Source organism: Lampetra fluviatilis, chromosome 39 (genome assembly GCF_964198595.1).
Source record: "Lampetra fluviatilis chromosome 39, kcLamFluv1.1, whole genome shotgun sequence".
NCBI classification, from domain to species: domain Eukaryota; kingdom Metazoa; phylum Chordata; class Hyperoartia; order Petromyzontiformes; family Petromyzontidae; genus Lampetra; species Lampetra fluviatilis.
In genome coordinates, this window is record NC_136313.1 from 4003573 (window position 1) to 4021209 (window position 17637).

At 49.7% G+C, this 17637-nt stretch overlaps 1 protein-coding gene across 3 annotated transcripts in view; it reads left to right on the top strand.

Annotated features, from left to right (window-relative positions):
• LOC144945885 (uncharacterized) overlaps nt 1–13851 on the top strand; it is a 73818-nt gene extending 59967 nt beyond the window's left edge. The window contains exons 22-27 of one of the 3 annotated variants that reach the window (XM_078874501.1): nt 487–741; nt 2144–2235; nt 3340–3408; nt 5599–5646; nt 6594–6816; nt 12507–13851. In XM_078874501.1, the coding sequence (XP_078730627.1) occupies nt 487–741; nt 2144–2235; nt 3340–3408; nt 5599–5646; nt 6594–6816; nt 12507–13072 (1253 nt within the window). In that variant the 3' untranslated portion in view covers nt 13073–13851. Of the gene's footprint in view, nt 1–486; nt 742–2143; nt 2236–3339; nt 3409–5598; nt 5647–6593; nt 6817–12129; nt 12440–12506 lie in introns of those variants that run through there. The other 2 variants (XM_078874503.1, XM_078874502.1) reach the window with 2 other exon arrangements.
• Nucleotides 13852–17637: the final 3786 nt, after the last annotated feature.

Consider the following 17637-nt stretch of genomic DNA (forward strand, 5'->3'; position numbering starts at 1 on the left):
GTAGAAAGAAAATAAACTAAATTAACTTATTTTCTTTCTACGTGACTTTAATTTATTTTCTTTATACGTGACGCAGTCACGAAAGCTCCAAATCAAGTTTCTACTCTGGATTCTAAAACCCTAATGACGAACGAACATACTGAACGCATCAATAGTCGTGTGAGAATGACGGGCGCCTGGCTATGCAACTGCGACTGGGCCTGGCAGAGGGCAGGAAGCGACGGCAAGGTGAGCCAGCACCAACGGCTTGATGCGCCATGAGTGAGCGGCGCCTCCCACAGGCACCACGAGGAGCTTCCTCTGATAATGTGAGTGGGGGGGGGGGGGGTACGCATCCAGCAGTAGATTCACAACAAAATGGCGGTCCGTGTCCACAAGGTGGCCCTGCCAGACCTTCCACAGCCTCGCCGCCGCCAATGACCTCCCCCCCACCCCGACCTTCTCTCCTGCATCCCCCCCCCCCATCCCCCGCCGTGCTGTGCACAGCCGAATCTCTGGAGGGCCTCGTGTCGGCATACCAGGCGATGGGCCTGTGCTCCGGGGGAGCGGTTGCGCGGCAGGGCAGCACGGTCAGCTGTTGCGCCGCGCCGGGACGAACCTGCAAGGGGGCGGCGGCTGCCGCCGGCATCATCGGCCGCAGCCACGACGGCGTGGGGCGCGACGGCTCGGAGACGCACGCGGCGCCGCACCGTGCCAACTCGCTGGCGGCGCTGGAGAGCGGCGGCCTGCTCACCACCGCCGGTGAGCGACGGGGGAGGGGAGATGCGGGTTTGGCAGGGGTAGGGAACGCACGACACGGCGGCTGGGCGCGCCGGGGGTGTACTCGGCACAGGGTGGTCATGGCGTGGCCGTTATTCCGCACATTGCGAGCAGCATGTGAGTGGCGTGCGATCGAACGTCGACAACGATACCATCGGCAGTGACCGTGACATGGAAGGTAATGTGATTGAAATTAACGGTAATGTGCGGAGCTTGGCGAGATGTTAAATACCTCGCTTGGTATACAGGAGGTCGTGGGTTCAATCCTGAACTTGATGCCTGTATATTTGGAGTTTGCGTGTTCTCTCTGTGGCCACGTGGATGTTCTCCACGTCCTCCGGTTTGCCCTCTACATTGAAAATCAACATCACGTGTTTAGAGTATCTGGCTGCAACACATTTCCACACAATAAGCCACTTCCTTGAGCTATCATTTGTGGCCAGGTCGCTTCTGAAAAAGAGCTATATAGTTCAGTGGGCCTTACTTGGTGAAATAAAACTACTTTAGTTTCGTTTTAGTTAAATTTTGGAATAACATTGAGAAACAGAAAGAGGAACACGTGGATTCGACAACACGCGCTGGTTTGATGGCATCTATCAAACTGTTGGGAAAAGTAAATTGGGCTTAGGCAAGACACTTTGCCGGACGAGGTTAATGGCCTTTGGTAAATGATTACAATGGAGTGGCAGCCAAGGAATGGAATGGGTTCAAGATAACTTGCAGAGACGGGATTAAGTCAGTTGGTGTGCAGGTTCTGGGTGGAGTGTCACATCGTACGATCGTGAGGTTCGGTAGTGGTTTGGGGGGGAGGCCTTCATCCAGCAGTGGATCAATCATGGCTGGTTAATGTTGATGATTATGATGATGGGGAGGAGTGGAGCATTGACTACAACTGCTGTTTGTGTTTAGTTTGTTGTCCTTCCCCCCGCTCCTCCGATTAGCGCGGTTAGCTACGTACGGTGCGAAAGAAGTTCAACGTGCACACGTGCATTCTGTTTTGACGAGTCGATCGGCATGAACGCCACTCATTCTCTTCTGCTGTCGCCATTGTCTGAAAACCTCTGCGCAGTCAGCTCCCTGCCCCTGTTCAAGTCCAGGCTCAGGCTCAACGCCTTCCTTTCATTTGTTTCCTTCCTCCCAGCCTAATGACCGATTTTGTCGTCAACACAAATATGCCCACCGTTTCCGCGCAGCGGTTTGCGGTGGTGTCTTCAGATACCAAATGATTCTCGTGAAATCTCGAAAGCCGAGCGGGTTTTGAGCCGAGTTAATATTTGGATGGGAGACTCGGGGAAACTAAACAAAACTATTTTTATTTTGTATATACGTACATAGAAGGCTATACGTGTACAGGTGGTGATCTTGGTTTTGTGTGTGCCATCAGGCTTGGAGACCAAAGGGATTCTGACGCGTTCAGATTCCTCGCTGCTGTCGCACTTCAGCAAGGAGTGGAGGCATCTGCCAGACATGCAGAAGGTACCGGGTCTCGCCGTGCATGGGAGAGGAACTGGCAGCGTGCGTGCAACAGACGCGTAATAGTTAGTGTTATTATTATTATCACGAGTAAGTGAACCCGTTGCTCTGCAGTTGGAAAAGAAGAAATAGCTGTCTTGTTTAATCATCATCTGGAATAATAAAATACCCAAGATATTTTGTATTGGAATGGTTTTTATTTTAATTTTGTAGGATTTCAAGAATATTCTGCCAAAAGAATGGCTTTAATAAGAGCACAAATGTAACAGTTAAGAGCAATTTAAATGAACCGCGTCACCCTTCTGCGTTCGTCACTCACACCCCATCAGTGACGATTATCTGAACCGGTCTTGAGCCTTCCCCTAGGTCGACTCAGATGCAAATGAGTACTCAGTGCGATGTTGAAACAAATCATCGCGAGGAGTAAGACAGGCATACGCGGCCGGGCGTGGTCCTGGCCACCCAGTCCCTTGGGTGCCATGCCGGCCTTCATTAGGTGCTCGCTAACAGCACTTGCCCCAACAGTCTGTTAAGGCTATAGGGGGGATCTTTGTCTTTGCATGATCGGACAGCATGTCTTGTGGGCACTGCGCAAGGAACCTGCCGAGTTTTATTCTCAGCCACAGCTTACATCTGTGTCAAGTGCTTTCTAAAAGCTATCCTGGGCCTCCCCAAGGTTGCCTCAGCCGTAAATTAGTACCTAAGCATCCGCACTGGAGAGACAAAGGCAGTTGGGTGGAGTACTGGCCACAACACTCTCTCAATCTGGCCTTAACAGGGGCTCACTAGCAGCACTTGCTTTAACAGTCTGTATGTCTATATGGGGGTTCTTTGTCTTTCTGTGCGTGTGTGTTTGCGTGTTGTATCAGTGCGTGTGTGTGTGTGTGCGTGTGTTGTATCTGTGTGAGTGTGTTGGTGGGATTGGCAGCTGTGGCCTGGAAATTTGAGGTGCACATGGCCCATGGCCCAAATCCTATTATTTCCCACTCACATCACCAGCGCGAAATCGGTACCGTACATGTACCTCCCCTAGGTTGACTCAGCCATATCTGAGGGTGGGTCCTTTCTCTCTGCCCCTCTGCGCCCTTGATTACCCCTCTTCTCCAGTGCGCTTCGTGTCCGGCCAGCACGGGGCGTCCAATCACAATCACGTCGTTCGGGAAAACCCAAGGAGCGGTTCGTGCAATGTTTTTTTATTATTTGACGAAGTTTTATTTTCCACTGTCATTTCTGTTTGCTTCTTTGTTGTAAATGTAACACGTCGGCTTTCGCGACCAATCCTATTGATAGTCAAGGTTTTTTTGTTGTTTTCCGTTAGATCGCGTAAATGTTGTGGATTTACTCTCCGACACACCGTTTTGTTCACGTGACCAAAAAAGCATTTTGTTATTCATTGCTGTACTTGCTTTCATGTTATCGCATTTTGTCATTTAGGTGACGCAGGTCACTCTTGCAATTGAGGCTCATCCTTGTCCCTCGAATTCTCACCTGGTCTGAGTCACACAAAACTTGAGATGTGATCGAGGCTCGTGGAGCCAGATGGAGGCGGCGTGAAGCGGCAATACCGGAGCCAAACAAAATCGCTCGCTCTCACGTCGTGGACTCACGCTGTGCCCTCCCCGCCCGCTGTGCCCTCCTCGCCCGCTGAATCGGTTCCAAGCATGCGGCGTTTTACTGCCGATCTCCCTTGTTCTCTCTCATCCGGTGCCTAAACAATGGCTTCCTCGACGCTAATTTCCCCACTCATCCGTCTTTATTCGAGAGAATGGTGGAGACAGGTTATTTATTTGTCCAGGAAAGTCTCACTGAGCTTCAAGAAATATATGATTTTTTTTTCTGGAGGGTCGTGCGCTGGGGATGTTTGGCCAGGTTCGTTTAATGGTTTGGGGGAGGAAACGGAAGAACCCCAGGGAAAACCCGCACGCACGAGAGGGTGACGCCTAAAACATTTGCATGGACAGGATTCGAGAATCCATTGCCGTATTGGCATTTCCCGGTCACCTCGCAGCCGAAACCTACAACACCCAGTGGCGAGATGTTAACTACCTCGCTTGGTATGCAGGAGGTCGTGGGTTCGATCCTGACCCTGACGGCTGTATATTTGGAGTTTGCATGTCTCTCTCTCCCCGTGGTTGCGTGAAATTTTCTCTGGGCCCTGCAATTTTTCCCTCCACTTTTAGAATCAGCGTGCATTGAGAGTATTTGGCTGCTATAAATTGCCACACGATAAGCCACTTCGTTTGTGGCCAGGTCGCAAATTAACTGGCTCGGCTTTCAAGATCTGATGAGATTAATTTGGCATCTTAAGATGCAACCACATCGCAAACCGCTGCACAGAAACGGTGAGCGTAATTATTTTGACGAGAGAATCGGGCATTAGGCTTGGAAGAAGGCGAAACAAGGAAAGGAAGGCCTTAAACCTGAGCCTGGACTTAAACAGAGGCAGGGAGCCAACTGCGCAGAGGTTTTCAGACGATGGCGAGAGCAGAACAGATTGAGTGGCTTTCACGCCAAGCAGAATGTGTGTGTGTATGTTGAACGTCTTTCGCACCGTACGTAGCCAACCATGCTCATCGGAGGTGCGGGGGAAGGACAACAAACTAAACACTAAAAATAATTTCTCGAGAAATGAGTTTTCAATCTGGATTTAAAAGTGAAAAGCTCCAGCGGCTTCCACATGTTGGAAGGAAGAGCGTTCCAGACGGCCGCAGAAGCGCATCTGAAAGTGCGCGATGCGGTGATCGTCTTCGTTCGATGGTTAGCCAAAAGCAGCTGCTGTGAGGTTGACTGGAGTTCGCTTGAAAGTGTTTTATGCGCCTTGGCAAGATCAGTAAGGTGTTGTGGTTCGTGTCGAGCGCTTTGTGCGTGATGTGTAGGAGTGTTGTAAACGGTATTGGCAGAACGCGACTTCCCAAAGGCTCACGACCCCATTTCAGCGAGTTGCAATTCCCACCGTCACTTTGTTAATGAAAAAAAAGATAGTAACCAATAGATTTTCAAAAATATATATAATTGGTTCTGCCTTCAGGATAATAATAATGATGATAGAAGTGATGTGGTACATTTGCACTCGCCTGCAGCAGAACGCTTGCGCGTGTGTGTGCGCGCGTGTGCGCGTGTGTGCGTGCGTGTGTGCGTCTTGGGCCTCCCCTTGGCCGACTCAGCCTCAAATAAGTACCTGGTGCGGTGTGCAAAAACTTTGCCACCGGGGAGACAAAGACGGTCGGGCGTGGTGCTGGCCAACCACCCCGTCCTGTGCCGTGCGGGCCTTCATCGGTGCTACTTGCCAACTGCACTTACCCCAACAGTCTGCTAAGGCTACACGGGGGATCTTTTCCTTTGTCTTTGCGTGTCACTGTGTTCCAGGTGGTTGGGAAGGCACAGAATCTGACACGTCTGCTCTGCAGCATCAAGGTGTGAAGCTATGTGCTGATTGTGTTCTGTGCACTCACCTGTTAATTAGCACCCTCGTTTGTAAGAAGACGAAAAAAACGTGGCTCCTTCCACTATTTGCGGGTTTAAATTAATAAATAAGTGGCTCGGATCCCGTTCTGTACGTCGGCGCACACAATGCAAAAACGTTGTCTAGTTCCGTTAGCCCAGTGGGCGTTGGAGACCATATGATTAAACCGGCGGCGGCATTTGTTTCAACAAGCAAACAGTGAACCGGCTTCAACATTCACGGGCTCATCAGCAGGTGCATGCCTTTGCGTGCCTTGCCAACCTTAATAGCTGGCAAGGCAGGTAACAGCGGGCAAAGCCTACGTGTTAAACTTAATAGCTGCTTGCCCAATAGCACTCACTCGAACAGTCTTTGCAGGCTAATCGGGGATCTTTGCTTCATTGTGTGCGCTTGCTTGTGTGCGATTGTGTCAACATCGCCACGGCGACAAAGGCGGCCACCCACCCTCTCGTGTGCTGTGCCGACCTTCATAGGTGCTCGCTAACAGCACTTGCTCCAACAGTCTGTTAAAGCTATACGGGGGATCTTTGTTTTGTGTGTTTTGGAGCGGGGGCGCAGCCGTGAGTGCAATGCACTAGAAACCTGGCGACCCGATTTCAATTCCTGCTCACGACCAACACCCGTGACGATGATGTGAACCAGTCCTGGGCCTCCCCCAGGTTGACTCGGCCTTAAATGAATACCTGGTGCGGAGTGTAAACATCACCACTGGGGAGACAAAGGCAGCCGGGCATGGTGTTGGCCACCCACACCCTCGTGTGCCGTGCCAGCCTTCATAGGCGCTGCTCGCTAACAGCACTTGCTCCACCAGTCTGTTCAAAGGCTATATGGGGTAATCTTTGTCTTTTTGTGTGCGTGTCTGCAAATGCATTCCCGCCCGTGCCCGCCCATCGCTCAGTCGGCACTCTTCCCCCCGAACTCGTCGCCATCGGAGGGACCCGATTCCACATCCTCGAGCCGCTCCTCCGTCACAGAGTCCAGCTCTACCGTGGGGACCAATCGCTCGGAGTCGAGCTCCGCGCTGGGGACGAGCGTTGTCAGCGACTCCTCCTCCTCCGCGGCAGGAACCGCCATGACGCCCGACGCAGAGCAACCGCTGATCCACACCTCGGCGCTCGCCGGTGCGTTTGCCGTGGGCGTGCGGTGTCGAGACCTCCGACGATCGAGCCGGACGCCATTGTGCCCAAAGCCGTTGGTGCCACCACCTCGCCTTGCTAACACTTTGTACCCTCTTCCAGATCTCGCAGCTGCTGCACAGTAGACACAAAACCTCCCAGGTTCTGCCCGATCAGTATCCCACCATCTGCTCTTAGGTCTTCGACTTGATCGCCAGACTCGTGGAGACCGTCTACCAATGCCTGTTCTCGGTATCAGAATCAGAATATGTATTTATATTTCGATTTAAAGCTTTCGTGACTGCAGGGATTCATCTTCTTGGTTCTTTCGGTAAAGTCACGTAGAAGGGAAGTAATAAAATAATAAAAATAAAACATAATAAAACAATTCTCACGACGTTTCGGCCACAACGCAAGCAGCCGTCCTCAGGCGAAGAATGAGAACATTATCAAGCTAGGAGCTTATGTAGGTGTAGCGAGGAGGAGCGCCTTAACAAAAGAATGTGCATATGAAGAGGAATTTAGCATACCAATGGGCAATGAGTAGGAGGTGGGCGGAGGGGTTTCAAAGTCCCATTATGCCCATGCATTATGCAGGATAAACAGCACCACGGGGGGGCGCAAGGAACAACGTTAATAAAGGAAAGGAATGTTAATGATATGTAGCTGCATTTACCCAACAACCACGTAGAAAACCAAAGTAAAAACTACATAAAAAACTAAAATATAAACTGATACTTACTATACTCTACAATAAGCTGAGTTGCTAACAACAAATAATAACTTACAATTCTACGTCGTAAGAAGTATATAATATACTTCCATCTAAACTTTATTCTCTTAGCATATACAGTACTATATACTGCCATAGATAAACCCAACATTAAATTATGTACTGTATTGCTGTAAACCACCCTATACTTTATACATTTTAATATAACACTATGTATTATTCAACTCACCCTAATGTGTATCGAAATGGTTGATTACGTCCTTCCAATGATTGCTAAGCCTGAATCCATCTTCTCGGTTAAAATTGTCTCTGTGTTTGTATATGTGGATCGCCTCATGAACGAATCTCTCATGATAGCCAGATGGCTTGCAGAGAACCTCCGTCTTGGAGAAGTCAATGTCATGTGAGCCCACTGAGTTGTAACAGTGGTCTGCCACGGCTGAGGTGTTTGTCCTACCGTGTTTTAGATCAGCTTTATGTTCACGAATGCGGTCTGAGACGTGTCGTTTGGTTTCCCCAATGTAGCTGCTACCACAGAGGCAACTTAGTTTGTAGACGCCAGGGTACTGTATGTCTGGAATCACATCTTTTACAGACGGTACCAGATCACGGATTTTATGTACTGTGTTGAATCGGACCTGGATCTTGTGTTTAATCAGGATTTTGGAGATCTTTTTTGTGACCCCAGCAATGTAGGGTAAGGTGATGGTCTTGAAAGGCTCCTCAACAGGATCTTTCTTGATGGTTGGAGTGATGGCTTTGCGGATTGTGTAGTCGGAGTAACCATTAGCCTTAAGAGCTTGGCGTACGTGTTTGAGTTCACTGGAAATGTGTTCATGGTCGGAGATGCATTGGGCTCTATGATATAGAGTCTTGATGAGGGAATTCTTCTGGGATGGATGGTGGTGGGAATCCGGTTTTAGATAAGCATCCGTGTGGGTGGCTTTCCTGTAGACAGAGTGGCTCATTGAACCATCAGGTCTCCTTTTGATTAGGACATCCAAAAAGGGTAGCTTGCCATCATTTTCGACTTCCATGGTGAATCTGATGGCTGGGTGTATGGAATTGATGTGGTCGAGAAATTGGTCTAGAGCAGGCCGGCCATGTGGCCAGATGACAAAAGTGTCGTCTACGTACCTCTTCCATAAGGTCGGGCGTAGAGTGGCAGTCTGGATGGCGTCCGTCTCAAATTTCTCCATGAAGATGTTGGCTACAACCGGAGATAGGGGGGAGCCCATTGGGGTGCCCTCAATTTGCTTGTAGAAGGTTCCATTCCAGGTGAAGTATGTATTGGTTAAGCAGTGTCTCACCAGGGGGGGTACCCCAGCATTTAGTCCTTGATGAACCAAGTCTTCAATGATTGCGATGGTGTCAGGCACAGGCACCTTGGTGAACAAGGAAACCACATCAAAACTGATAAGCAGGTCGTCTGGGGACAGGGCAATCCCCTTGATTGTCGATACCAGGTCAGTAGAGTTTAGTACTGCAGAGGTGGTTTTTCCAGTGAAAGGCCGTAGGATTTCGGACAAAAAACGAGCCAGTTTGTAAGTGGGGGAGTTGATAGTAGAGACAATGGGACGAAGAGGTGTATCTTCTTTATGTATCTTTGGCAAGCCGTACAATCTTGGTGGCCTAGCTGCAGAAGGTTTCAACGAGAACTGTTTGGTCTGATCAATTAATGCGGTTGAAGCAGAAATAGAATACAACAACAAAATTCAAGAACTACTCAACGATGGCAGCTATACAAAAATAAAAAGAGACCCCACCAACAGCCTCGTCTCCAAAACCAACAACATCATTTCTGCTTCAACCGCATTAATTGATCAGACCAAACAGTTCTCGTTGAAACCTTCTGCAGCTAGGCCACCAAGATTGTACGGCTTGCCAAAGATACATAAAGAAGATACACATCTTCGTCCCATTGTCTCTACTATCAACTCCCCCACTTACAAACTGGCTCGTTTTTTGTCCGAAATCCTACGGCCTTTCACTGGAAAAACCACCTCTGCAGTACTAAACTCTACTGACCTGGTATCGACAATCAAGGGGATTGCCCTGTCCCCAGACGACCTGCTTGTCAGTTTTGATGTGGTTTCCTTGTTCACCAAGGTGCCTGTGCCTGACACCATCGCAATCATTGAAGACTTGGTTCATCAAGGACTAAATGCTGGGGTACCCCCCCTGGTGAGACACTGCTTAACCAATACATACTTCACCTGGAATGGAACCTTCTACAAGCAAATTGAGGGCACCCCAATGGGCTCCCCCCTATCTCCGGTTGTAGCCAACATCTTCATGGAGAAATTTGAGACGGACGCCATCCAGACTGCCACTCTACGCCCGACCTTATGGAAGAGGTACGTAGACGACACTTTTGTCATCTGGCCACATGGCCGGCCTGCTCTAGACCAATTTCTCGACCACATCAATTCCATACACCCAGCCATCAGATTCACCATGGAAGTCGAAAATGATGGCAAGCTACCCTTTTTGGATGTCCTAATCAAAAGGAGACCTGATGGTTCAATGAGCCACTCTGTCTACAGGAAAGCCACCCACACGGATGCTTATCTAAAACCGGATTCCCACCACCATCCATCCCAGAAGAATTCCCTCATCAAGACTCTATATCATAGAGCCCAATGCATCTCCGACCATGAACACATTTCCAGTGAACTCAAACACGTACGCCAAGCTCTTAAGGCTAATGGTTACTCCGACTACACAATCCGCAAAGCCATCACTCCAACCATCAAGAAAGATCCTGTTGAGGAGCCTTTCAAGACCATCACCTTACCCTACATTGCTGGGGTCACAAAAAAGATCTCCAAAATCCTGATTAAACACAAGATCCAGGTCCGATTCAACACAGTACATAAAATCCGTGATCTGGTACCGTCTGTAAAAGATGTGATTCCAGACATACAGTACCCTGGCGTCTACAAACTAAGTTGCCTCTGTGGTAGCAGCTACATTGGGGAAACCAAACGACACGTCTCAGACCGCATTCGTGAACATAAAGCTGATCTAAAACACGGTAGGACAAACACCTCAGCCGTGGCAGACCACTGTTACAACTCAGTGGGCTCACATGACATTGACTTCTCCAAGACGGAGGTTCTCTGCAAGCCATCTGGCTATCATGAGAGATTCGTTCATGAGGCGATCCACATATACAAACACAGAGACAATTTTAACCGAGAAGATGGATTCAGGCTTAGCAATCATTGGAAGGACGTAATAAACCATTTCGATACACATTAGGGTGAGTTGAATAATACATAGTGTTATATTAAAATGTATAAAGTATAGGGTGGTTTACAGCAATACAGTACATAATTTAATGTTGGGTTTATCTATGGCAGTATATAGTACTGTATATGCTAAGAGAATAAAGTTTAGATGGAAGTATATTATATACTTCTTACGACGTAGAATTGTAAGTTATTATTTGTTGTTAGCAACTCAGCTTATTGTAGAGTATAGTAAGTATCAGTTTATATTTTAGTTTTTTATGTAGTTTTTACTTTGGTTTTCTACGTGGTTGTTGGGTAAATGCAGCTACATATCATTAACATTCCTTTCCTTTATTAACGTTGTTCCTTGCGCCCCCCCGTGGTGCTGTTTATCCTGCATAATGCATGGGCATAATGGGACTTTGAAACCCCTCCGCCCACCTCCTACTCATTGCCCATTGGTATGCTAAATTCCTCTTCATATGCACATTCTTTTGTTAAGGCGCTCCTCCTCGCTACACCTACATAAGCTCCTAGCTTGATAATGTTCTCATTCTTCGCCTGAGGACGGCTGCTTGCGTTGTGGCCGAAACGTCGTGAGAATTGTTTTATTATGTTTTATTTTTATTATTTTATTACTTCCCTTCTACGTGACTTTACCGAAAGAACCAAGAATATGTATTTATACTGGAGGAATCCGATGAGCTATAAAGCTCTTTTTTACTGATGTCCAGTCGAACCGGCATCCCCCATCCTGCATGCTCGTCCCTGCCAGCCTAAGCGTAGCTACAACACCGACCTGCATTGTTTCTCCTGTCTCGCCACGAAATTCCGAGGATTCGTCTCAGACACCTGGGCTCAAATGCCAACAACGTATTTTTAAGCCATTCCCGTTCCGATGACGTTCGTGTACATCATCAGTTTTTCTTCCGATTCCATTCTGATGATGTACGTGTATGTTATTGGAACGGAACCAGAAGAAAAACTAAAATAAAATAACTTTGTCGGTACCAAGGCTTCCACATGGCCATGTGGGAGGGCGTGTGGCACAGTTTGGGGCCAGCTAGCATAACGTGTGGTCGTGTTGCTACAGTTCTCTGCGTTGAGTGGAATGTCTTTAAAAACAACGGCACTATGCCTCTCTAAATAAAATTAACGCTGAACCACTTGTGCCTTCTGAGATTCAGTGGTGAACGGGACAACCCACCCTGCAAACTTGTCGACATCTTGGAATGCGAAAGAGTTAAGCTGCTTTGTATTCAGCTCTGTGATCCATACAGTAATAGAGACAGTACTCTCAACTCAAATGCCCCTTTCTTTCTTTACACTCAGGCTTCTCTTCTCTTGCAGATGATGAGAGGAGGGGAAATTCGGGACCACCACTCGGGGTCCAAGCTTAGAGTGGACTCCAAACATTACAAGATTAGGTGTTTTTTTTTACTTTTGCTTGGAATAGGATTGTGGGCGTCCCAAATCATCATTATGTACCGAGGCCCCAAATGTATCTCGACAAGCCCTCGATTACCATATACATGTATATACTGTGCATAACACAATTGATTCACACGCTCATTATTTAAAGCGTGTATCAGAAACGTAACAGTTGCTCTCATGCGACAAATCGACTCACCGTGAAGATGCCGTGAATGGTAAACTTTGCAGGACCTTGTCTGAATGTACGATAATTAATTATTATTTTTGTTCCATCAACACTTTCCTTCTCTCAGAGGCCGAGTGGGGGCGCACGCGGGCAGCCGGCGGGCATCCCTCGACGACCTCCGACCCCGCCGAGGGCCCAGGCACCACGTGGTGGAAATCCAGAGGCCTGGGCAGGCGGGGCAGCCTCGGCACGACGTCCTCCTCATCCCTCTCCTCCTCGTCATCCTCCACCTCCTCGCTGTCCTCCCGCTCGTCATCCGCGGTCGCCGGGATTGGATTAGGTGCGGGGCCGGCCCCGGTTAGGGCAGCGGCGACGTCGGGGCAGCAGCAGCAGGAGGAGGCGAGCGACGAGAAGTCCCAGCAGCGCCGCCTGGTCGGGGCCGGTATCCTCAACCGCTGGCGGGGCCAATCCTTGCCCGGCCGAGACGCCGACTGCCACCCCGCAGGCAGGGCCGGGGGCAAGGCCGCGGGAGCAGGGCCGGGGACGGAGGGCGGCGATACACTCTCCCGCCGGCACCCCCACCCGAGCACCGCTCTGCTCCGCTCGTTCATGCGGGAGGAGGAGGAGAGGCGGGGCAGGGCGAGGCCCACGGAGGAGAAGGAAGCGCGATCGCGGGGACACTTTGCGGCGTGAGTTGGCGGCAGCCCCCCCTCCTCCCCCATGCCCCCCCACCCCCACCTTGATCTCGCTCGCTCAGCTGCTTTGTCGATTTTCCATCTTCTCTCATTCCTCGCAATTTGTTCGTTAAGGTTTGGGGGTGGGGGGAGACGAGCGCGTGGGGCGCGGGCGCCAAATATGGCATGGACGGCGGCTCCGTGCCTTTCGTGGACTAGAGGGGGGGCACTTTTTTTTCGAAGTCTGTAAGGTCTCGCTCGCGTACGTGGGGGTGGGGTGGTCGATGCCGGACGGTTGTTGTGGTCGTATTTGCTGGGTTTCCTTAAATCGATTGTGCAAGGTCTCCCGCGATACGAATCGCCACCACCTCCTCCCGAGATGACGCCATGCGGAGATGGTCCGAATCCGATGCTCCGCGCGATCCACCGTCTTGTCGCGCACGTTTACGCGTTGTAAAGTTTGCTTCGTTGAGTTTTGTTATTTCTGTTTTGCCAGTTGCAGCATCTGCACGCGTTACAAGTGTGGGACTGGCGGTTCCTTGAATTGTGGTTGTTGTTGTTGCTCGAAGTTGGGGGTCCTAAGTGACTTGTGATGTTTCACCAGACCAGCACAAAAGCGCGTTAGATATGTTTATAATAATTAATTTGATTTATACTTTTATAATGTGTGTCTATATGCATGTTCTACATATACATACACTTATACAGCATATGCAGCATAAGCATTAAAATGTAATATATATGTGTACCATTTGTTGTGTTGAATGCGCCATGCTTCAAACACTATAGCTCTTATAATGCTGCATGTTAAGTGAAAAATAAAATATATCTGTGTATAGCACACGATCGTGCATTGTCTCTACGTGGATTATATAGTGTACACAGAGTATATACTTACGGGTGAACACGCATACATACCTGAATCTATAATTACACTGCCATCGGCATCATGGGCCAATTTGTATCTACTGCTGGATGAAGGCCTCCTCACTTGTGGCCTGCGATGCCACAATCCCTCATCTCACCGCTGTGCACGGAGCGGTGCCCCCATCGCTGCTTCTCCTTGGTGGATACAAATGAAAAAATTAAACAAAATTTGAAAAGTGAGCAAAGATACGTACTCGGAATAGTGCTGAGAGACGTTCTGAGGGATATCATCATCAGGGACACAGCGATGAAGGCCGATTGGAACACGACGAAGGCCCATTGGAAATTACTAACACGATGATCAAGGCCCATTGTAACACAACGATGAAGGCCCATTGGAACATGGCGATCACGATGATGAAGGCCGATTGTGCCAACCAGAGTTGTCCACGTACCACTGCGTTGCAGAAGGCCTCCTGCAACGCTACGCCGGTTGTCGCAAGAGATCTCTTGAACCCGCGAGTCCCTCGGAGAGCCGACAGAAGATCACAGTTTTGACTGTCGATATATCCAAAGCTAAATTCTCACAGCCTTGATCAATCAGCTGCTAGATGAAAGTCTCCCCCCATGCCATCTCAGTCTAGTTTTTACCGCCATTCGCCACGCCAGTGAGTGTGGTTTGGTGAAAGGAGGCCCAGGAGTGGTCGAGGTGAAATGACTCGATTGGCGAACCACTCGGAGCTTCTTTTATTCAGACACAGGAACAACGCTCGGCCCGAGCTTCGTGCTCGGGCCTAGCGTTCGTCCCTTCCCTCGAACGTACGCCCCCCCTCGTGCTCTCCCCATTTATATCTCTCTCGAGCCCCCTTTCTCGAATCTTCCCTCACTCTTTTCCCCCCAGCCAATCCCTGCCCTTCTCCTCTAACGGTTCCCAACCGCCGTCTCGTCTCTGGGCCCCGCCTATTCTCGTTCAAAACCTTTTCCTCCAATCACTTTGAAAGCCCCGCCTCCCGACCAATCACAGTGGAGGCCTCTTTCCGTCAATCTGAGACCTTGGCCTACTTTTAAATAACCGTTTGGCTGCACATTGCCTCGGGGTGAGTGCTTGTTAATACTCTTTGGTTATTTCGGTAAAAAAAAAGGTGTCAGTTTTGTTGCCAGATAAAAGGGTAAAAAACATATCATATTTTTTACTGGCAAATGAGGTTCTAATGGTATTTCGGTTAAGTCACGTAGGTAGAAAAATAATAGATCACGACGTTTCGATCGTAACACAAGCAATCGTCGTCAGTGGTTGTCCCACCTGATGACGATTGCTTGTGTTGCGACCGAAAGAACCAAAGTGTATGATTCCTGCAGTCACGAAAGCTTCAAATCAAGATTGCTTGTTAATAATCGGTCATTACAGAGGTGTCCGTTCACCAATGATATCAGCCAGTCTGGGAATCGAACTCAAGTCGCCAGGTACTTGGCATAGCCGCGTCGTCCCCCCGTACATGTGATACAGACGATTGTGAGCGTGAGCGGGTGGCTGACGTGTATTCTGATGTTGTTCTAGAAGGGCCAGACAGCTGAAGTTTGGCACAAATATCGATTCTAGGAAAAATACTAAAAACGAAAGTGTTCTAAATTATTTCGATTTAAAGCTTTCGTGACTGCAGGGATTCATCTTCTTGGTTCTTTCGGTAAAGTCATGTAGAAGAAGATGTTCGAAATTAGTTTCCTCCAGAGATTACATCCCCAGAGGTTTCACTCTTAGGGCCAGGGTCAGCCTAGAAGTCAACATATATTCCTATGTTGTGCTTTCACACTTCCAAATATTTGGCCTCTCACGGAGTGTGATGCTGAAGCCAACAGAAAGCGTACAGAGCCTGCTTGCGGCTAACCAACACTCCACATCGCCAGAATGAGTTGTCGCTGTACCGTCGTCATTAATGTTCTATCGTGATGCTTGTTAAATAAAAAAATGCCTCGCTGAGTGTAAGGGGCCGTCTATAAATGACGTCACGCGATTTTGGACGATTTTGACCCCCCCCCCGCACCCTTCGTCACACGGCGTCAAATATGACGTCACAAAGCTCTGCCCCCCCCCCCCCCCCAAAAAGTAGAATGTGTTGTCTATATTTAATTAAAGTTGCGCATTTTGATGTGACGTCACATTTCTCAACCCCCCACCCCCCATCGTCACAAATGTCTGACCCCCCCCTCCCCCCAGGTGCGTGACGTCATTTATGAACGGCCCCTAAAGAGACTAGTTATTCAAGAGGGACCTGCCAAGTGTTCGCGGTAGGGGGTGACGGCACGCACGACGATTGCTTCGTATATTCCAGCAGAGTACTTTGCGGGTAACTTTTCAAATTTGGTGCCATGTAGCGAGTGATCGACGCGCGAGTCTCCGTATTAAATCGGTGTTCTTCGTAGCAAGTCCCGCGGGACACTGTCGGCCCCTGATGGCCTTTAGTGGAGCCCCTGACACTACACAAAAGATGTGAAAACACTCCCCCCCATCATCATAATCATCGTGCTGCTGCTGTCAACCCCCCAATGGTTTCAAATGTGCGGCGCTGCCTTCACACCGACGATGTCTTGTTGTCGGTGAAGGTGGCCTCGCACTCAAAGTGAGTGACGAACACTGCTGTGTGTGGAAGAATGGGGGCGCTCAAAGCACAGGGCATTAACCATCACCACCTGTATTTTAAACTGTCAACTATACTCAACTATTTGTTTTTTTTACCAGCTTAGGCTCACTGAGCTATATATAGCTCTTTTTCAGAAGTGACCTGGCCACAAATGATAGCCCAACGAAGTGGTTGATTGTGTGGAAATGTATAGCGGCTAAATAAAGAATCTAAATGTATAGCGGCTAAATATAGAATCTAAATGTATATCGGCCAAATCTAGAATCTAAATGTATGCTCGCGGTGTAATGGAGGATCTTAATTTGAACAAAACACCTTAACGCATTCATCAATAGCACTGTGCGTTTGTCCTTAAAAAACGTATATAAAAGGCGACGTTTCGGGCAACGGCCCTTCAATCATCAGAAGCAGGAAGAGAACGTGGTGGTGGTGGGGGTTGGGGGAGCAGGGAGAGATCGTGGTGGTGGTGGTGGTGCTGATGCTGCTGGTGGCGGTGGGTTGAAGGGGGGGGTTAGGGGAGCAGGCAGCGAGCGACAGGGGAATTGCCCCACGTGTCAGGTTGCCGGTACACTTGTGACACTTGTGAGGATATCGGGTGACCGCGCGCGCGTGTAAAGGTCACGTGCCACCGTCCCCCACCCCCGTGTCCCGCACGGCCGCGTGCACCTCTCCTGCACCCCCCTCCCTCCCACCCCCACCAGCCCACCGCCCGCCCCCCTCCACCCCCACCCCCTCCTACACCCCCACCCCCTCCTACACCACCCCCACGGGCGCCGCTCACGATCCCCCCCAGCCCCACCCCTCCATCCCCACTCCGGCACCCCCAGCCCACCGCCCCCCTATCTCCCCAGCACCGCCCCCCCCAAACCCACCCCTCGCCCCGCCCACAGGCGACGCGATGAATGGTCAGAAGGCAGCAGCCACGCGGGGAGCCTGCACTTGCCCAAGTTCTGCGGTCCTCTATATACGTGAAGGTGCCATCGGGCCAATCGTGAGTGTTCGTATGTGGATGGAAACCGAAGCGCCCAACTCCATTGGCGTACATGTAACTATCGTCTTTAGCACCCACAACCACGGT